Source organism: Typopeltis vanoorti, chromosome 1, assembly GCF_054136105.1.
Source record: "Typopeltis vanoorti isolate ZY-2024b chromosome 1, IOZ_Tvanoo_1.0, whole genome shotgun sequence".
Classification (NCBI taxonomy): Eukaryota; Metazoa; Arthropoda; class Arachnida; order Uropygi; family Thelyphonidae; genus Typopeltis; species Typopeltis vanoorti.
The window spans coordinates 24,098,463-24,121,400 of record NC_143549.1 but is presented as its reverse complement, the minus strand read 5'-3'; the positions used below and the strand labels follow the sequence as shown (position 1 = coordinate 24,121,400).

Here is a 22,938-nt window from a genome sequence, read left to right as displayed (position 1 = left end):
AAAACTTTTTTTTTAAGTTATTTTAGTTCAATTCTATTTTCATTGATAGGGATTAGGTGTAGACTGGGAAATGTCTGAGGAGGATCAGATGTTGCAAGCAATTGCAATGTCTTTAGGAGAAAATGTTCTGGTATCAACTTTCCAAGTAAGTAGTAGTTGCACCTCTTAGTAGTTAAAAACAATGATTATTCATTCATTAATTTTGTTTTTACCTAATTGATAAGCTGGAGTAGTATGCTTAAAAAAATAAACTTCTAATATATGTCTACTTACTTGCACAAAATATAGAAAGCATATAGTTAAGATGAACTGTCATCGCTTCGTATGTATATGGCAGTAGAAATCAAAACGAGAAAGAAATGATATGTATGAATTGAAATCAGTTCATTTCATTTTGTAATGCATGATTATTTCTCATTACTTATTTCGATACTATTGCATTATTCAAGAGGAACGTGAAAGGGTTGTACACTACTGTATGGACTTTTTTGGGGAATGGAGGGGGTACAAACAGTATTTTCATTATTCATTATTTAATAGTAATGAATAGAAAAATAATCTTATAAACAAAAGTAAACATTGCATGTTAATTTTAAAATTAATGTTTAGTTGCATTTCACTTCATATAAATAGCAGCAGTAGGACTTGTGGAATAATTTTTTTTGTTATATTTTATTAACAGATTTTTATTTTATTTTTGAAATTATTAGAAAATAATTGGCATGATAAGTGATGTGATTTGATGGGGTTTAGAAAAGGCATGATTGTAGGGTATTTTTTGAAGGGTGGTAGTATTGACAGTATCCAGGATTTTATCACTATTTTAGGCTGTTTGCCTAAAATACTGTCTTCTACTCATAGAACACTCGAGATCTTCCAAGAGTGGAAGATTACTTAGACCACTGCTAGTGACTGTCCATGGCTCATGCTTGAAATACAAGTGTTGTCACCGTAAGCCTGTAGACAAATAAATGAAAATGTTGAATGGCTGATCATGGAATTTAACCATGAGCAAACTCTATTCTAGACATTCAATTTGTTCCACTACACCTCCCATCCCCTTTGTCTATATTTTAAAATACTTGGATTTATGCCTAGTCATCAATGATTGTCCAGAGTCTGCATATGACACACCTTACTGGATCATTGAAGAGAGTAGCCATTACTAATAAATTGGAATTCTAGTTATACTGTGAGCAGCAGATGAAGGATTAGGTGAAAGCCTGGTAGAGAAATTACAGCAAGAGTATTATATCCATAGACCAAGCTCTGAATGTCACAGTACTTATTCATTATGGCTGATCAGGTACAGTATTTCATGGTAAATGTCTTCTCAGATGGCAACAGGATAATGTGCGATGGCGTGATGGAAATTCACCAAGTTTGAATTCCATAGAACATTGCTGAAATTACATGGGATATGGATTGAGAGATTCTCTATCCCAAATACAATGATGTGGTAACTTCTGTGCAAAAATATAACACTGCTTTCTAGTCATGGTAGTGGGAGGGATTACAAACTGACAGGACATTGAGTAATATATTTTATTGGGGAGTAATAAAACCATAAACCTAAGGGTAGAAATATTGTTAGGAAATAGGGATATTAATAATAAAAGAAAATATTTTAAAAAAATTTGTCGATAGGGAAATTATACTATTAAAATCGGATTAGTTAAGTGATGACAAATCTAATGAATTCTGTAAAATTTAAATCAGTAATTACATGAAATCAGAACTTGATGTTAGGCTGCAAATCTTTTTGTACTGGTTTTCTTCCACCTATTTATTTGCTTATAATTAGATAAGTAAATGCTTATGTAATTATATCTAAAATTGAATTTATTTCTTTTATTTCTGGCCTTGACTAGATATTTTTATTAGAATTCAGTATTTGACTGCCTTGTAAAAATATATATGTTTCAACCTCAGTTTGTTTCACTTAGACATTTTGCAAAACCAAAAACTGACATGACATTTTGAAATTATCATCAAAACCTCTGACATACATATCCTGAAAGATAAGATAATATAGTACTGCATGATCAAGTTTGCAATTACTAATTTCATGTGAAAAGTATACCTCCAAATTAGTGTTATTTGATTAGTCTATAGTATTATCCAGTGTATTTTATTTTGGTATTCTAAAGTACATCAAAGCATTATTTTCCTTATCTTGGTTATTCTTTGCATACTTATCTAGTTAAAAGTGCTTTGAACACCTCTGCTAGTTTAGTGTGTTTTGGCTAATTTCACTTATCTTTTCTTGATGCTTTCAACTCTTTGAAGACCAATTACTCGAGATATGCCATTCATCTCTCTCAATGATGGTCTGCCAGTTTGTCTCAAGAGGTCCTCCATCCATTCTTTTTTATATATCCAAAGTATTTCAGCTTTTTTTGGTGGGGGGGTCGATAGGGGAGGGGAGAGGATATTAAATTATTATCATGATGTTCTTGATATATAGTCTCAAATGTGGATATACAGAACACTGTGATATTCCTATATGATGCATTTTACATTATTTCTATTTCAATGGTTTTCCTCCAAATTAGTCTTATATTTCAGTACACCAATGCTATCTGTTATAATGAATCAGTCCTTTGAAGTACACTCATACCCCGAAGTTACGCGGTAGGTGGGACTAACAAAAAGCATGTAAGTCGAATTTGCATGACTTGAACAAACATACAAAATATTAGTTAATTGGAACCAAAGGGTTACAAAAACACCTATATTTTATAAGAAATATAATCATAATTGTAGTTTTTCATACATAAAAAGAAAAAAAAAAAAAGAAAGTTATTTCGATATCGATGGTTTCATAAAATCTAATAGATTAGTCTGATGGCATAATGTCTTTTTCTTGTCACGCAAAATTTCTTCATAGCAAGCTGATTTTTTTATTCCTTACCTTGTAGCTACAATTCGTTCCTTGTTAGAATCTGTCCTCCAAAATTTGTAAACCTTTCTTTTATGATTGTTTTTACTGTGGATTCCTGTAGATCAAACTTCTTTGCTGGCTCACAAATTTTCATTCTGCCTTCAAAATCCTTAATAATGTTGAGTTTTATTTCCAAAGTCAATGTTTTTCTTTTCTTGCTAGCTTTTCATGTGTAGAAGAAACGGACTTGCTTCCAATGGACGACATTATTATTTTTTATGTGATAAAATTTTTATCAAGAAAATAAGATTAAACAATTGCAAGGTTTGTAGACTATAAAAATCGTGTATGAATGGAGACCGCATGAAACATGTCAGTGCTTGTTCACAGCATGTGCGTGCGACACTGGCAAATGCGGCCGGTTCTGGAAAGATAAGACTAGTGGTGAAGTGGGAAGGGAATACGTACATATATGAAACCGCGTAATATAAATCCGGATTCGCATAAGTCGGAGTATGACCATACTTCTAGCTGCATCAATCTATACAAATACTTGTCTACCTCAGGTCTTTATTAGAATATACCAATTAAAATACCAGGTCAGTGTCTGTTATTTTTTTCATTAATTTTCTGTCTTGCCTAGAAGATTATAAGTTTTTTTTTTTTTTTTAATCTAAATAGATGAAATATCTTAGTTGTTCTGTAAGGTTTTCCATGTTTCTATCTTTAATTTTACTATTTGCATAGCATTTTTAATTGGTGCCAAATTTTGTTATAGCAGTTATTCATAGTACAGAATACATGTGCAGGATTTATAAGAGCATATATATTGAGTTAACACCATGGGCCGAGGAAATTATAGAACAACAACAATGTTGCTTTATGAAAGGAAGATCCTGCACAGATCCTATGTATACATTCAAACAAATTATAGAAAAAATAATAGAATTTATCCTACCAACGGCCTTCCTGGATTATGAGAAAGCATATGATCAAATTAACAGATCAAACTTAATATATGTGTGAATTGTAAGCTCTACCTAAAATCACCAAAGCAGCAGCAAATATAACCAAAGTAAGCTATATTAAAATTAATAATGAAATACCGAAAAACACACGTACATACACACATTTATATATGGAAAAAATTTCATCATAAGAATTAAAATAGGAAATAAATAATTAACCAGCCTTTTGTATTCTGATGGTTATTTTTGCTGAAGACCAGTTACAGAAAAATATACGTATATTGAACAAAACAATAGAACAGTATGACATGAAAATCTCAATAAATAAAACAATCAATAGCATTTCAAGGTATAGAAATTAAAAGGTGCAAACAAACTAGTCATCCACAACAAAGTAATAGAACAAGTGAAGAAATTTAAATATCTAAGAAATTACATAAGCCCCCAATGGAGAAATTGACATTGCATATAAAAAGCAAAAATTCCAATCACTCATTGGAACTTTGAACAAGCACTTCAGTAAACAGATGTCTAGAACAACCTAAATATAAAACTACATAAAATAATAGACAATTCCGAAATATGGTAGTGAAACATGGACTTGAGAACAAGATAAAATGCAAGTGGAAGCTGCAGAAATGAAGTTCTTAAGACTGCTCAGAGGCTATAAAAGAATAGGCAAGATAGAAAATGAAGAAATAAGAAAACAGATAACCATAATTAGCATAACAGAAGACACCACAAACTATAGAAAGAACTGGAAAAACCATGTAGAATGAATGAAGATAAATGGTTTTGTATTGCCTGGAAATGTAAACCAAAGGGACACAGATCAAGAGGAAGACCAAGGGAGAAATGGGCAGAAGACTTTTTAAACACTTGAAATGTTACAGGCAAACAGTTGCCTAATATGCAAAGCCAAGAAGAAGATATATTGAGTTCTATGGATAACTGATGTAACATTAATATGATTATTGTATGTTATTATACAATGCAATCTAATTCTATATCATTAGAAACTTAATAGACCATTTAGATCTGGGACACACAACTCCAGTCCACTAGACTGGATGCAGATTTTTCAATAGTTTAATGTGAACCTCAGTGTAAATTCAATAAACCAAAGAAAAAATATTTGTATAATATTAAATAAATTATCTGTATGTTAGATAAATATATACGGTTGTTAGTATATAGTAAATACGGTTTGCAGTCAAGAAAGGGGTTAAACTAGGTTATTCTCACAGAGAGCAGTGCACGAGTGAAATGATTTCCCTTACGGGTAGTGAGTGCATCTAATGAGAATGCATTTAAGGGAAGTATAACTGGTTTGGGTGATATATAGCTTCCCCAATGAGTCCTTGACTCCCTGGAGGTGTCAGATAATAATAATATCACAACTGTAAATTGTGTGTATTTTTTATTTTTTTCTGAAATAAAAAAATACAATTGTGTGTATCTGGTGGCTTTCTCACCAGACTTATCTGACTCATAAAGCAGAATATAGTTTTTGTTTTTTCACATGAATTGGATGCAATCTTTTGTATATCAACCAGTCATTGAATTCTAATAGTTATAATAATGTTTATGCTTAAAAAATTAGTTTACAGTTTCAGTAATGTGTCCATGACATTCTTGAATATGTCTAAATTTCCTTAGAACCACTACAATTGTAAACCCACTGTTTACAATTGCTCTGCAAAGTTTCATTATGTTATTTTTGATGATCCTGTGTTTTAACTGGTTCAGGAGAGAAAAGTATACAGAGAATTTGAAATTGGAAGTGATCACCATGAAGTGGAGCAGCTCTCAGATGTGAACTGAGGACCAAAATACATAAACATTATTCAAGTAAAAAAAAAAAAAATTAAAATTTGAAAAGAACCAATTTTGGAGATTCATTGGCAAACCCTGAAGAAAACATTGATTCAACCAGATGGGCATATAGTCAAGTCGGATGCAAGGATTTAAAAAAAAAAAAAAAAAAAAAAAAAAGAATTCTACAGTGGACTTAAAAATTAGAGGCAGTCGAGGAAAAGAAGAAAACATCAAAGTTCCTGGAAAGTAAGTCAACTTTTGTTCTTAGAGAATATAGAAAAAAAAATGTAATGTCTGGAAGCACTATGTAAAACAAACTAAACAAAAGACATGGGAAGACTTTGGTGAATGCATAATAAATATCAGGAATGTGGCAAACTATTGTGGGGTTTATTGATGAAAAAGTTTAGAAATGGAATAAAGGGTACCATAAAAGGAACCAGGTGATGAAGGAAACATTAGAACTGAAGATATTCTAGTCATCTGGAGTAATTACTTGGAAAGATTGCAATCATGAATACTTGAAGTGGAGAAGCTATGAAAAACCTGAAATATGGAATTGCACACAGATGGAGTAAATGATATTTGACCTGAAATATTCAAATAATGGGAATATAGCATAAATCTGTATTTAAGTTTTGTAGAGCTAGAAAACATATATGAGAAGTTGCTAAGAGAAAAGCTGTTGAAATCCTTTATATTATTATAGTTTTGTGCAATTCTTTTAGATTCCTGCAACACAAGGACAGATATTCTCATACCTTTAGCTCTTTCACTAACTACCCAATTAAAGTTTTTTTTCCTATGGCTGGCCACAAGCACCTTCTAAACCTCATAGTACATTTCCTCGTATGTAAACTCTGTCTGTATTTCCTAACTCTACCACTAGTTGGCGCATGCGAGTTATCTATACATCAAAAGGAGTGATGAAAAAGTTGGGGGTGTACGTTATCTATCGAAAAATATGGTACATTTTGGGATACAAAGATTACAAGCTGCGTACCATACTGAGGGACCTGTACTCCAGGATATTGAAACCAGAAATTTGGAGTTTAAATATGAAGTTTAAGGCACATTTCTACAGCAGGTCATTGTAGCTGTAGCTCACAGGATTATTTGATTATTGGAGAATACTATCAAGTAGAAATAAAGGAATTTTTATTATTCTTTAAAAAGCATTAATACTACTTAATCTCGATTACTGTTCTCAGGTCTGGTCACCTGGGTTTCTTGGGGATGGAGCAGTGGAGAGGATCCAGGTGTGACCAAAACGGGGAATGATCTTTGGAATGCTCCCTATGAGAATAGATTAAGGGTTGGTGTTGCGAAAGTTGGTTGGTAGCCAAAAAAAGAGGGGATATTTACAGAGGATTAATTTAAAGGAAATATTTCAGCACTTGACTTATCAGTATCTTAAGAGGTTGTCCCTTAAAATTGGGTAAGAGTGGAGTTAATAAAGGTGTGAGATGTAGAATTTTTACTTATAGAATGGTGAATATATGGAATATGTTTCGGTCAGTAGTGAGTACTTTTTTTTTCTTTTAATGATTCAAGAGAGGTATGATAGTATAATTATTTTAAATGTGGCTTAACACATGTAAGAAAAAACTAAATAGAATTTAGTACTCCTATATGTTTTGTTCAATATGTCATGAGATTCATTCAGGGAGAAAACAGAAGTATTGGTAACAACATTTAAATTATCACTATAGGAACGAGTTATACTGCATGTATGTAATGTGTTTGGTCGCAGCTGCAGTAAGAGTATATCTATTAGTATACAGAGACGTGGGTTTAATTAATTTAAAAATATAGGTGTGTAATTAATTAAAAAATATAAACAATAAACAGTTTTCATTTCCAGAAATTTAGAGATAAGCATACAGAATTGAAAAAATAGGGGATTAGATTTGCACCTGCTGTAGTGTAGCATCTTGGTTTGGTTCTGTTGATGGCATAAGAAGCTTGAACATTCAGATCCCAAAAATCTTGTTTATTCTTGGATTCTAATAATTAGCATCAGAATGGTCAGTCTGTCCAAAGCACCAAAGATGACAATAACAGGTTATTTGATAAACACCAAACAAGGATGAAAGTGATAATGTATCTTTGATAGATGGTAAGAAAGATGACAAATTCCAGATACAAATATCTGCAAAGTGTTCTTGTTATTTGTTCAGATGTTCCTTTAAGGTTGGGTATGCTGATCCTTTCAATATCAGATTGCAATCTGCAAAAGAGATAAGTATCAAATATTTCTTTATCAAAGTCTTGGTGTATCCATTAAGTAATAAAGTAAGTTTTATTTCATTTAATTCTTCTATTAGAAGAGGCTCAGAAGAACAAAATGTGTGTGCCCGATGTACAAAGCTTTTGATAATATCTATTTTTTGTGAAGTTTTTGGAATCTGAAGGTTCAGATCTTGTTTGTATGACACTGACATAGAGTTCACTGGAACCATACCAAGATGCAACATTAGAGTAGCTCGAAATTTGATCATTTTTTTTGATCGTTTGAACCCCTATTAATTGGATTGCTGTTAATTGTATATACATACTTTTTTAAAATTAGTTAATTATACATCTATACCCACGTTCCTGAACTCTGATAGTGTTTCCTCCTATTGTACATCTGCGAATAAGACGCATGATGTTATATGCATGCTGTATAACTTGTTCTTATATTCATAATTTAAGTGTTGATTATAATTCTTCTGCCTTTTCCATGAATAAAGCTCATGCAAAACGTATAGCAGTAATAGTCTTTTGTTTTCTCTTATGTGTTCGAAGCCAATATTTAAAAAAAAATTAAATGTCTAATAACTTACTCTTGATATGTATGATAGATATTGCATGGATTGTTTGGGTCTCTTGTGATTGTTTTGCAATTCATGGAGGTGTTCTGTGGAATAATAATAACTCTGTTCATTAAAGTCTAAAAAACTGTGCTGCGTATTAATAACTGGGAAATTATTTTTAGCATCAGCTATGATACTGTAATATTACGTTTATTAATTAATTCTTCCTCAATATATATATATATATATATATGTATATATATATGTACAGGGTGTTCGGGATAAATTTGACAGTTTCGTAAGGAAAAAGAAAATCTTCTTTGTATCTATTAAATTTAATGAATTGACAAAAATACATTACAGGCAGAGTTAATTACAATACTATCAACAAGATTTACTCAAAATAACCACCATTAGCATCGATCACAGCTTCAATTCTGCTTCGGAACCTCGAACAAGCTGATGCTACAGTCTCCCTGGGAAGGTCCGCAAAAACTGTTTTAATTTTATCCATTAACTGGGCTTTTGTATTACTGGAAGTGCGATTGGTGTCTTTTTCAACTGCGCCCCATACAAAATAATCCATGGGGTTAACGTCTGGGGAGTTTGGAGGCCAAACATTTGGACTGGTGAAGTCGTAGAAATTTTCAGGCAACCATTTTTGACTTTTCCCAGAGGTGTGGCAAGGGGCCGAATCCTGCTGCCATACATACGGCCTACCATTGGCTACCCTTGTTATCCAGGGCTTGACTACAGTTAGCAACTCCACGAACAAAGCCCGAATTCCAATGCCAGGGTTCTTCAACACCTGTTCCTGCAGATTTGCGAGGAATTCTGCTGTACGAACGCAATCAGATCGTCTGCTAGGGATCTTTCTTCTTGCTACATCGTCGTAGTCACCATTGCAAGTCTCTAGTTCATGCCTGATTGTTTTTACTGTATTCAGGGAGCATTGGGCAGCAGTCGTAATATCCTTATTTTGATGGCGGGCACGAATCATCATGATACAAGTTATTCTCTTCCATGATTCAGGTGGGTTCCAGCTATCCATCCTTTCTGACATCTTGTATATGAATGAAGAAGGGTCCAAACTTTTAAATGAAGAGAAGTGTGTGTTAATACATGTAACTTACGGAAAAATATAATTAATTATAAATATGTCAAATTTATCCCGAACACCCTGTATATATATATGTATATCGGCTGGTTTTGCCTTTTGTATTAATTCTACTCTTTTTCTGTTATCTTTGCTTTGTGTACTTTAATACTCTCTGTTAAGTATTCATTACCTTGTTCTAACTTAAGCCAATTAATTTAGTCCCTGCTTGTGATCCCTTATACTTCCTACAAGTATAAGGTGAAAAGTTCTCTCTCTCTCTCGCTGTTAGTGAAAAGGCCTCTAGAATAGGCAACTCACAGTTAACTATTTCCCATGCGGTATAATTCAGGGAAAATTTGTTTTTCGACTGCGCCGCCCTCAATTAATGTTATAGCATGGAAAGAATAATTATAACACTTATAAAGATCTTTCTAAAAATAATTCTTTAAATAGTCAGTCATGGCAACTTCTCTAATTTAAGCACAGAGGTTCAGTTACTTTTTTGAGACAGTTTAAAACTATCGCCTGATCTTTGACCAATGGCCAAAGATCAGGCTATAGTTTTAATAAACAAAACATGTTTATTACTTTAGGCACTATACAATATGATACACATTAAACAATTTATCTCTAATGCCTATTTTAAACTTAAATCTTAATCTTACAATTTAGACCTGCAATTCAGAATGCTTGAATAACTTGCTTTACAAAATCTAGGCAATTACTTGGCTGTTACAATCAATATCCTAACATTCTTCTCATTAAATGTACTAGCTAATTTTCAGCCTCAATTACTTCTTATAGCGACTTATGCAGTTATTTTAACAAAGCTACGTTCAGGGCATACAATTCTTAATAACCATCTCAGTGTTAATATATGAGAATCTACTCACAAATTCGTAGAAACGTATACAGTCCCAACAGTCTTGAAGATTTGTGGTGGTTCTGCTGACTCCTTTCCTCAGTCCTATTTCTTATCCTTTGCTGAATGGCTTTTGGCAGTCATCCTAGTGTAGTCCTCTTCCAGGATTTGTAGCATAGCTAACATCAGTTTTAGACCTATTAGTGGTGCTGCATATCTGGTCACACGTGGTATGTTCCACTACTGAAAATTTATCTCTGTAGAATGATCTGCCTCTCCTGGGTCTTCCCTGTGCCTAGGGGTCACAAACCGACGAAATGCAGCAAAACGAAAAACTAAACACCCCTCGGTTCTCAAGACCTGTTTTATATGATTCAAAAACTCCTTGTTTTTAGGGTCGGTGAACCCCGAATCTTCTGTAAATAACTGACGTCACTGTTGTCTTGACCTTCAGATTTGGTGACAACAATCTCTACATCTGAATGACCTTCAATACTTTTGTTTACTTTCAAGTAATCAACACAATCTTGTCTAATCCCCTTAAGGCAGAATTACTTTTAACATTCTTTTACATCAAATCAACATAATGCACAATTTTACCCTTTGAATATTTTTATAATTTTGTGAGCAATTTCTATATCATTCTTTTTGTTAGTTAGCTTTACAAGTTTTCAATCAGCACTTCTCCTTTAAAAAACAGTACTCACAATTTTTTCTTTTCACATGATTTATAACCTCTATAAAAATCAATGTCGGAAAATCTTTATATAAAATTTCACCACATTGAATTTTACAATACATTCTCCTAATCTCATAAGTATTGTTGTATTGATTTGCCTAAAGTCTGGAGTACTCATTCTAAGATAAGTTATCTTAACTTTCTGAATTAACTTTTTTTTTTCTTATCTCACCCCTAAGGATTCCTTGATAGGATACTAGTGTCCATTCAGTTATATTTTGAATTATTTTTTTAGCAATCTAAGCACATTGTTATGCTGTGTCTTATTGCCGTTATAGTTCATACTAGCATCTACCTGCTCTATAGATTCTGCTCTGAACTATAACTGTAGAATACATATTACTATTCCCGTTTTGTTACTCTCTTTATTTTTTTTAAGTCATTGGCTGTATTTAGTCACATATTCTTTGTTTGCATCTGGGTTTTGCTTCTGTTTCAGTATTATTATTATTATTATTTTTTTCCTGCTTTGGGTAATTTAGAACCAATCTTCATGCAGTGTTTTGACTTTCAAAAAAGTTATTGGAAATTGTGTGATTATTTGCGTATGTGTGGTTGGGTGGATTTATGGCACTTCTATATGCTCCAATTATGTTAGTGTTTGTGTATCATATATTTTATCTGTATAATACTATTTACATTTATTTCAAAATAGGAAGAAGAGGAACGAAGAAAAGCAGAAGACCAGAAAGAGCCACAGCAAGAACAACAACCTGAAGAACCCCTTTCCTCTCAGGTTATAGATGACTTCACAGAAAAAATGTTGCCCGGCTGCTTGCGGCTACTGGATACATTACCAGATACAGTTTATAGAGCTTGTGATCTATTAGTAGCTGTAGTATCTCGTAATGGAGATGGATGGAGGGATAGGATGCTAAGAGAACTTCTACAAGAAGTATGTAGTTTCTTGTAAAATGAATTGTTTCTCTTACTTACGATTGCATTTTGGGTAGATTACTTTTTGAATTTGATTAAGCTTATTATTATAACAAATACCTTTGGTGGGTGTAAACGCTCCCCTCCCCAATGCATTCAGGATTCTAGTAGCTACTTGATGCATTACAATCTGTTGGTATCTTAAAATTATCTAAAATACTTGTAATTAAGAATCAGCAGAAGGTTAGTCATCCCTTTCTTTGCATTATTCTAATGTATGCAGGAACATTATCAATAATAAATTAATATTGAAGTCCAGGCTAATATAATGTTTAGTATACTCTTTGAGTGATATAGATAAGAGCAATGGTAATTACCAAGTCTTTATTGTTATGCTTATTTTAGACACATTACCACTTGTCCAACAAATAGAATAGAAATTGATGTAATAATGATGCAAATAAGATTTTGAAAGACTGTTCATGTAGTAGATGGAAAAGTTTGTTACTGTATCTAGTTCTAAAACTTTTCTAGTTCCTTGTAAGATATGACTCATTGAACAGCATGCAGTTTAGTTTCATATGGGACCAACCAATCAAATCTCTTTACTACTTTTTATGAAGAGATTGAGAGAAATACAATTGCAAAAGTTGTGATATCATTTATTTAAATTTCAGTCGTTTTTAATGATGGATCATACTCCATGTATTTATCTTCTGATAAAGATGTGTCACTTAAGTATTAAAATTGCGGAATAGTAGGTAGAGAAATAAGTGTTCCTTGTTTCTTCCTTCCTCCTTGCTTGTTTAAAGAGGTATAAATACAATAATGTCATTTATCTATCCTTCAATTATCCAAACAATGCATCAATGAACTTCTAGTACAACGCCGTGCAATTTTACTTCAATTATCCAACCCTTCAATAACATAGCCTTCCTTGATGTAGTTGGATAAACAGTAGTATTATATATGCGGTTTAGTAATAAAGTGGGATGTGATGGATATAAATTGAGTGAGGATACGGAAAGTGGTCCTGAATATAAATATTTGGGTATCGTGGATGAACAACATGTCAAAGAATTCAATGAAACAAGTGAAAGCTGAAATGGAAAAATATTGCTTTAGTTTTGTACAGATAATTAATTTTGAACAAATTATTTTTTAATCACAGGTTTCAAAACAATATGGAGGAATAACAGTACTATTGTCCTGTTATTTCCTCATATACCATATATCACACAGCAGTGAATAGAAGAATAAAACTATGAAATGTTGGATATTACAGTTCTATGTGCTACAAGCCCTGAGCAGTGTTCCAAACCAATAGAATGTTTCAGACATTTGCTAATAGGTCCCTTCCTCTACCATGGAGCGTGAAGACAGATTTTTTTTCTTATAACAGCCAAACGTAATCGATGTACCACTGCAGGTCATCCTGCAATTGCGCTCTCCATTCAAGCACAGGTATGCAGATATCTTAAACTGTGTCAAGTAATCTGTAACCAGTAGGCCTATATGTGCAAAGGCCTGTAGTCTGCATCCCTTTCACCACAGCTTATCGTAGAGAATGTTTTTTAGATGTTATCCATAAAAATCATACAAGACACTAGTGCACTGATGTAATCTTTACAGGTGCAATTTTAGTGTTTCCTCTGATTCTAGACTACACTTGATTTGGTGTGAAAGTGGTACTGCTTACCATCATGAGCATCTTCTTCATAAAAGGGATAGATGTGGTGGTGGTGGGATCATGGGGTGGGGATGCATTATGCTTAATTGAAACACCGAACTACAAGTTCTGGAAAAAGGTGCTATGGTGAACAATATTGAAGTTCTTCAAACTCATTTTCAATTGTTCTGTGTTGCTGTAGGTGAAGAATTCATTTTTATAGATGGTGTTGCCAAACCACATCATACACAAGCTGTGGAGGTACTTCTGGAGACCAAGGATATTAATTGAATCAAGTGGCCACAATACCCTCTACAGATCTCAACCCCATAGAATAGTTTGGGATGCAATGGGGAGATGAATTGCTATGCGAAATTCTTCTCCTAGAAACAAATCCTTATCCTTGCTCTGAAGGAGGAGTGAGCCAGTTTGCCTCAAGAACTCCTGAATCACTTGGTGCTAAGCATGGTACAAAGTTGTAAGAGTCACATCACAGTTCAGGTAGAGCATATTCCATACTGAAATGTCTCTCCACATATTTTCTGTAAGCACTGTAGATTAATTCCTTAACTGCACCCTTAGGAAATATGTAACTTTTTCCAGAAACATATTGCAATTTAATTTGTATAACATTCATAATGTTATCAGTATGCTGCCCATAAACTTGTTCATTTTGCTCTACTCATGAAAATTAAAACTGTAGTTCACCTTATCTTTTGGTCCCCAATGGTTAATGTTTTAAATAACAGCTTCACATATGTTAAAAAAAAAAAACAAAAAAAAAAAAAAACTATAACTTCTATATATTTTGCTCAACATGTTATGAGCATTATTCAGGGAGAATGCAGAAGAATTGGTTACAACATTGTATTTATGAATACAAGAAGTCATACCTCATGCGTATATTATCATGTGGAAATCTTTGTGGAAACTGTACATATAGAAGAAAACACCATTAAATTTCATAGAATTTGGTATAGATGTATGATTAATGATTGTGAGAGTATAATTAATGATTGTGAGACATACAAAAATATTTTGGGAAAATTTGGAGAAAAGAGCAAAGCTAATAATAATGGCAAATATCTGTTGGATTTCTGCTCAGGACATGGACTGGTTATTACTAACACCATGTTCCACATAAAAATGTGCACAAATTCACATGGAGAGAAGAGACTAGTAATAAGAAAAGTCTCATTGACTATGTTATTATTGATAGTGATGTTTTCTCCCTGGTGCAGGACACCAGAGTGTACAGAGGATTTGAAATTGGAAGTGATCACTATTTAGTCTTGAGCAGGATAAAATTGAATTTCATATTGAAAAGAATAACATGTAAGAAAGTTTTAAAGCGAATAAAAGTTCAGCAGCTCTCAGATGTGAACTGTAGACTAAAATACAGAAAGATTACTGAAAAGAAAATGAAAGAGTTTGAGAACAGGAATCAAACCTTGGAGATTCAGTGGCAAACTCTGAAGAAAACATTGATTGATTCTGCCAGAGAGGCATGTGGTGAGGTTGTGTGCAAGGATAAAAAAATCAGAACTCCCTGGTGGACTCAGGAAGTTAAAGGATCAGTGAAGGAAAAGAAGAAAGCATATCAAAAGATCCTGGCAAATAAGTCAGCTTTTACTCTTACAGAATACAGAGACAAATGTAAGAAAGCTAAACAGTGTGTAAAACTAGCTAAACAAAAGTAATGGGAGGACTTTGGCAAGAATATAATATAGAATATAAATATCAAGAAGGTGGCAAAATATTCTGGAGGTTGTTGAAGAAGCTTAGGAATGGAGGAAAGAGTGCTGTAAAAGGAGTTAGAGATGATAAAGGTGACATGAAAACAGGAGAAAAAGATATCCTTGAAGTATGGAGTAATTACTTTGAAAAACTGCTAAATGAAACAAGCAGTGATGACAGCACAGTGATAAAAAAACACTGACCAGGCATGCAGTCAGGAATACATATCCATACTTGAAGTAGAAAAAGCCATCAAAGGCTTGAAATGTGGAAAGGCAGCAGGAGTAGATGATATTCGACCAGAAATGCTGAAGTATGGTGGTATAAAAGTCTTACAGTGGCTGCACTGCATAGTTCAGAAAGCCTGGACAGAGAGACGAATTCCCGATGATTGGAGTAGAGCTCTCATAGTACCCATATATAAAAAGGGAAATAAAACAATGTGAGAATTACAGAGGTATTTCCCTACTGAGTGTTCCTGCAAGATCTATGCAAGTATTCTTGAGAATCTGTTCAGAAGAATTGTGGAAGAAAAGCTTGGTGAAGAACAAGCTGGATTCAGGCCAAATAGAGGCTGTCAGGATCAGATCTTCACTTTACGACAAATAGTCGAGAAAGTATGGGAATATAACAAAGATCTGTATTTAAGTTTTGTCGATCTGGAAAAGGCATATGACAAGGTGCCAAGAGAGAAGCTATTCAATATGCTGCAGTTATATGGTGTCGATGGGGCATTATATCAAGCAATACTTAGTCTTTATATGAGTTGTAAGTCAGCAGTTAGAATTGAAGGAAGTACAAGAAGATGGTTAATGTTAAATCTGGTGTGAGACAAGGATGTACATTATCCCCTCTGTTATTCATTATCTATATGGATCACATTATGAAGGAAAGTGGTATTAAACCTGATATCAAAATTGGAGATGTTAATGTCAGCTCTTTGCTTTATGCGGATGATGTTATACTTCTAAATAAATCCGCTACAAGTCTGCAAGATTCCCTGACTAAATTGAGTAACTGTGTTGTATAGATATGGTATGAAGGTCAGCAATAAAAGGCCAAAGACAATGAAAATAGACAAAATCATTGAAAATATCAACTGTGTTGTGAGCGGAGACCCTGTGGAACAAGTAAAACATTTCAGCTACTTAGGCACGATTTTTACTGAAGATGGTAAATTAAATATAGAAATAGACAACAGAATCAGCAAAGCTGGTATGGTGGGAAGTCAATTGAATAAATTCATATGGAATAAGAGAGAAATTAGCCGGAACACTAAATTAGCTGTATACATGACAGTGTTCAAACCAGTTTTAACTTATGGATCTGAGAGCTGGATCAGAAGTAAAACACTTGACCAAAGACTAGAGACCGCAGATATGAGAGTCCTGAGAAAGATTAGAGGCGTGAACAGATGGCATCTATGGCAATATCATATTAAAAATGAGGATATTAGGAAAGAACTTGACATTGTCAGCATCCAGGAATGCGTTAGCAGAGCTAATCTCAGGTGGTATGGTCACTTAAGTAGAATGAGAGAGGAAGGATTAGCAAAACAAGTGTTCTCTGCCAGGTTGGCAGGAAAACGACCCAGGGGAAGACCAAGATATAGGTGGATTGATACGGTACAAAGTGCGTTAGACGATAGAAATATAAGATCTGATAATGTTGGAGTCTTGACAAGTAACAGACTGATTTGGAGGAAAATTGTAGATAGGAAGTTAGTAATGATGTAATTTTTTTCATGTAGTACTGTCATATCCTGTACACCCCTTGAGGGTACATGGCAGGAATTTGATGATGATGTATAATTAATTCATTAATTTTAAAAACAAAATTACAAAGAGTTAACAGCAATCATTTTCCAAAACTTAGAAATAAGCATACATGTTTATCCGATTAAGATTAGGATGGAGGCATATCGCTTAACTCAATTCAAAAAATAGACTACCAAATTTGAACTTACTGTATTGTAGCATCTTGGTATGTTTTTTTTCAGTGAATGCTGTCTAGCATGAGAAGCAAGGCCTTATACTACAGATTCCCAAAATTTTATATAATAGAATTTAATTAATTAGAATGATAGTTCATAGAATCATAGCTAGTCTGTCCATTACCAAAGATGACAAGACCAGGGTATTTGATAAACAATAGAGGTGATAATGTATCTTTCATAGGCATTAAGAAAGATAACTTCCAGTTTGATAACTTCGCAGAATTAACAAGAATTCTGTGAAGAATTCTTGTTAATTCTGCGAATTGTTCAGATATTTGTTTAATATAGGGTATATGGATTCTTTTAACAATAAATGTTCAGCCAAATTGGTTACACCTTTCACATGTTTGTATAACTTGAGTCTTAGCTCAGAAATGATACCAAATTAATCGAAGGAATGTATGATAGTTCCATTGTGCAAGTGTGGTGCAGAAACTGATTTCTGTAACTACTAACCTATCAATATCTCTGGTGTTGATAGTGAAATTTTAGAGAAGTTGCTAAGAACTTGCATACAGGCGAGGAGCAACATGAGTTTACTAAAGGAAGGTCATGTTTTAGCAATTTGTTCATATTTCATAACAATGTTACAGCAGAGTTGGATAAAGGGAATGGATACGCTATGATAATGTTGGATTTTTCTAAGGCATTTCATAGGACCCCATGAAAGGCTGTTGCATAAACTGGGAAATATAGGACTGAAATATAAACTCTTGACTTAGATCAAGGGATGGTTGACAGACATATCAAAAAGCAATATGCAGTGGATGCGAATCTCCAGATTTAAGGTGACCAGTGGTGTACCTCAGGGTTCAATCCTTGGGCCAGTAATGTACATTTAATGACATCAGACAAGGTCTAACATCAGATGTGCAATTGTTTGCTGTTGACGTGACGATAGGCAGGGTAATCAGGGATGCTACTGGTATTCATCACTTGCAAAATGATTTGAATAGGCTGGAAATTTGAACATATGAAAATGGCTGTCAGTTTAATGTTAGTAAGTGTAAAGTTATGCAGTTTGATGTGATTAGAGTTCCAGTAGCATATTATATTAGCAGGGTTATGTTACAAAATAACTGAGGAAACCAGGGATCTTGGCAAATTAATGGATAGGAATTTGAAATTCATAGATCACATAGCGAAAGTTGCAAATACTACTCAGAGGATAATTGCAATGTTGAAGCGAACCTGGACATGTAAGGGTAAGGAAGTCATTTTGCCTCTTTATAAGGCTTTGATAAGACCACACCTGGATTATTGTGTGCAGATTTGGTCTCCTGGATTCCAAGGGGATAAAGAAGCTATGACAGGGTATAAAGATTATATCCAGATTATGAGATTTAGATTATGGAGACAGATTGTATGTGAATCACAGACTCTGGTTCTCTGGTTAACAGGACAAAGAGGGGGTGATATGACTGAGGTCAATAAACTTTTGAATGGGTGTTATAATATATCGTCTGATGTAAGTTTGTTATATGGAAGGTGGGGAGAGAACTCGGACATCCATTGAAGTTTCTTCACAGTCAAAAAAGAGGTAAGAACTAGGTTTTTCTCTTACAGAGTAGTGAGTGGAATATTTTACCTTTGGGGGTAGTGATCACATCTAATGTGAATGAATTTAAGGGAAGGTATGACAGCTGGTTTGGGTGATTTATAACCTCCCTCAATATGTCCTTGAATCCTGGAGTCTCAGAGAATAGTAATAATAAAAATTGCAATCTGAGGAGGGATGATAATTATCAATTATTTTTACTCTTGAGGTTTCAATGTATCCATTAATAGAGGAAGTTTTATTTTATTTAATTCTTCTAATAGAAGAGACTCAAGTGTGTGCTCTGCACAACCTTTCGATACCTATTTCTTTTGTGAATGAAGACTATGTGAAGATGCATGGATATATCTGTTTATAAAAGATGGCTTTCTGTAAACAGATAATTCAGTGTTACCAGCGCAGTTATGATGTATTAAAATATCCAAAAAAGGAAGACTGTTGTTAGTCACATATAATAGTGAACTTAATGCATGTATATAATGAGTTAATTTTATCCAGAAATTGATGTAGTTCTGTTTCAGAGTGAAGCCAGATTGCAAAGATATTTCACAAAATATAACCACATATGAGGTTGCAGATAAATCTTGTTAGAAATCCAATCCTCCATAAAATGATCAGCAGAGCAGCTGATGAATGAAGGATGATGGTAAATGAGGACTACCCATCACAGTACCCACAGTCTTGTTGATATAATTTATTACACCAAGCAAAATAACCAGCATGAATGGTAAACTTGAATAATGTAGTGATCTCATTAAGGAAATCTAGTTGCAAAAGCTGTTTCTTAAAAGTGATATATTTGTAAACAGTTAAACTACATTAAAGGAAACCATCATTTCAGACTGTTGAAGATGATCTTTTTGATGGATTTCTTTCAAGACTTACATCACACCCAGTAGTTGATTTCATAGGATCTCCTGCTTATTATTTGGCAAAATAGCTTTCTAGACTTGTACAAAATTTACTGGAAAAAACATGTCCTATATCAAAATTGGTGAAAAGTCATGACCAAAATCCTCAAAAAGCGATACTAAAACAGAAATTCAGTATGGAACCCCCCCCCCCCCCCCCCAGCTTGGGTTTGTTATATCCAGAGTTGACTCTGTTCTCTTTGGATTGTATTCAAAAATTTTGAAATAAATTATATATTAAGTTAAACTCTTTCCAATGCTTTTCACCAGGATGTAAATTATGCTTATGCTGATGAGAAGTGTAATTAATGTAGAGAATACCCTAAAATAGATTTTTATCATGTAGAAACTCCTTTTCGAGTTTCTTAATGAACTAATTTGTTATGAGTAATGGATATGGCAGAAATATTAATTTACAATTACTAATTACATTGTCTAATTTCTTGATGTGAAATGTATGTATCTCAGTAGGATTATTTGGAGTATGTACACTCCCTTGCATGTTTTTTGAACTGATAGAACTGTTTCTGTTACAGTTTAAGAATATAAATTTTATGTCACATTCCTACAATGGTTCAGACTTGTAGAACCTTCTGTTTTTAATGACCAGAGTAGGTGTCTGGCCTTTTAAGTCTGTCTTTTGAAAGATTCTACAGTAGCTACGAAAATTATCATTGATGTCAAGTTTATCATTTGATTGCTTACTGTATTAGGTAATACTCATTTATTATTTATGCATGTCTTTCATGCAAGACATAGTTTATTGCATACAATAATGACAATATAAATGAATTATTGCTGGCATAAACAGTGTTGGTTGTTTCCTTTATAATTATTGTTGTTCTGCAAAAAAAAAAAAAAATTTCAGGTATTTATGCTTTTCTTGTCTTTTACTAGATTGTTTTTAATGTAACAGCATTGTTAAAAGCAGTTGCTCCAATGACAACTGCTGATTCAAGAACTGTTCAGGAATGGGCTGCTCAGCTATCTTCTCTTCCAGAGGCCAATAGAACTGCTGTTAGGATACATTTATTTACCCTCCTCTTTGAGGTGAGTTATGTAATACAGAAAATGACATTCATTTATTGGTGTTTTTTGATCAAAATAATTTTATAGCTAGTCTAACTTCTGTATTGTTTTCCTGTCAAATCCAACTAGTTTTCTCAGATAGAATGAAAAGATCATCAAATTCCTGACATGTACCCTCAGTAGTACTATCATATCCTGTACACCCTCAAGGGGGTGTACAGGATATGATAGTACTACATGACAAATTTACATCATTACTAACTTCCTATCTACAATTTTCCTCCAAACAGTCTGTTACTTGTCAAGACTCCAACATTATCAGAGCTTATATTTCTATCGTCTAAGGCACTTTGTACCGTATCAATCCAACTATATCTTGGTCTTCCCCTGGGTCGTTTTCCTGCCAATATGGCAGAGAACACTTGTTTTGCTAATCTTTCCTCACCGATTCTGTTTGTGACCAATACCACCTGAGATTAGCTCTGCTAACGCATTCCTGGATGCTGACAATGTCAAGTTCTTTCCTAATATCCTCATTTTTAATATGATATTGCCATTGAGGCCATCTAATTCACGCCTCTAATCTTTCTCAGGACTCTCATATCTGCGGTCTCTAGTCTTTGGTCATGTGTTTTACTTCTGACCCAGCACTCAGATCCATGAGTTAAAACTGGTTTGAACACTGTCTTGTATACAGCTAATTTAGTGTTCTGACTAATTTCTCTCTTATTCCACATGAATTTATTCAGTGGACTTCCTACCAAACCATCTTTGTTGATTTCTGTTGTCTATTTCCATATTTAATTTCCCATTTTCACTAAAAATCGTGTGCCTAAGTAGCTGAAATGTTTTACTTGTTCAACAGGTTCTCCATTCACAACACAGTTGACATTTTCAACGATTCTACATATTTTCATTGTCTTTGTCTTTTTATTGCTGACCTTCATACCATATCTATACAACGGTTACTCAATTTAGTCAGAGAATCTTGCAAAATTATAGCGGATTTATTTAGAAGTATAAGATCATCCGCATAAAGCAAAGAGCTGACATTAATATCTCCAATTCTGATATCATATTTAATTCCACTTTCCTTCATAATGTGATCCATAAAGTTAATGAATAACAGAGGGAAACCATTTTCTGTACTTCAGTTCTAACTGCTGACTTACAACTCAAAAAAGACTAAGTATTACTTGATATAATGCCTCATTGACACCATATAACTGTAGCGTATTGAATAGCTTCTCTCTTGGCACCTTGTCATGTGCATTTTCCAGATCGACAAAACTTAAATTCAGATCTTTTTTTATATTCCCATGCTTTCTCAGCTATTTGTTGTAAAGTGAAGATCTGATCCTGACAGTCTGTATTTGGCCTGAATCCAGGTTGTTCTTCACCAAGCTTTTCTTCCACAATTCTTCTCAACCGTTTCTCAAGTATGCTGACATAAATCTTTGCCAGGAACACTCGGTAGGGAAATACCTCTGTAATTCTCACATTCAGTTTTATTTTCCTTTTTATATATGGGTACTATGAGAGCTCTACTCCGATCATCAGGAATTCGTCCCTGTGTCCTGGACTTCTGTACTATGCAGTGCAGCCACTGTAAGACTTTTATACCACCATATTTCAGCATATCTGGTCGAATATCATCATCTTCAGCTGCCTTTCCATATTTCAAGCCTTTGATGGGTTTTTCTAATTCCTGACTGTGTGCCTGGTCAGTGTTTTTTCCAAGTGTGCTATCACTGTTTGTTTCATTCAGCAATTTTTCGAAGTAATTACCCCATACTTCAAGGATATCCTTTTCTCCTGTTTTCATGTCACCTTTATCATCTCTATCTCCTTTTACAGCACTCTTACCTCGATTTCTAAGCTTGTTCAACAACCTCCAGAATATTTTGCCACCTTCTTGATATTTATTTTCTATGTTCTTGCCAAAGTCCTCCCATGACTTTTGTTTAGCTTTCTTACATTTGTCTCTGTATTCT

At 33.7% G+C, this 22,938-nt stretch overlaps 1 protein-coding gene across 1 annotated transcript in view; it reads left to right on the top strand.

Annotated features, from left to right (window-relative positions):
* Positions 1–22,938, top strand: part of HUWE1 (HECT, UBA and WWE domain containing E3 ubiquitin protein ligase 1) — a 1,068,888-nt gene that overhangs the window by 365,214 nt on the left and 680,736 nt on the right. Inside the window, exons 35-37 of the mRNA XM_090396304.1 lie at positions 50–145; positions 11,824–12,063; positions 20,813–20,965. Coding sequence (XP_090252430.1) covers positions 50–145; positions 11,824–12,063; positions 20,813–20,965 — 489 coding nt within the window. The remainder of the gene's footprint in view (positions 1–49; positions 146–11,823; positions 12,064–20,812; positions 20,966–22,938) is intronic.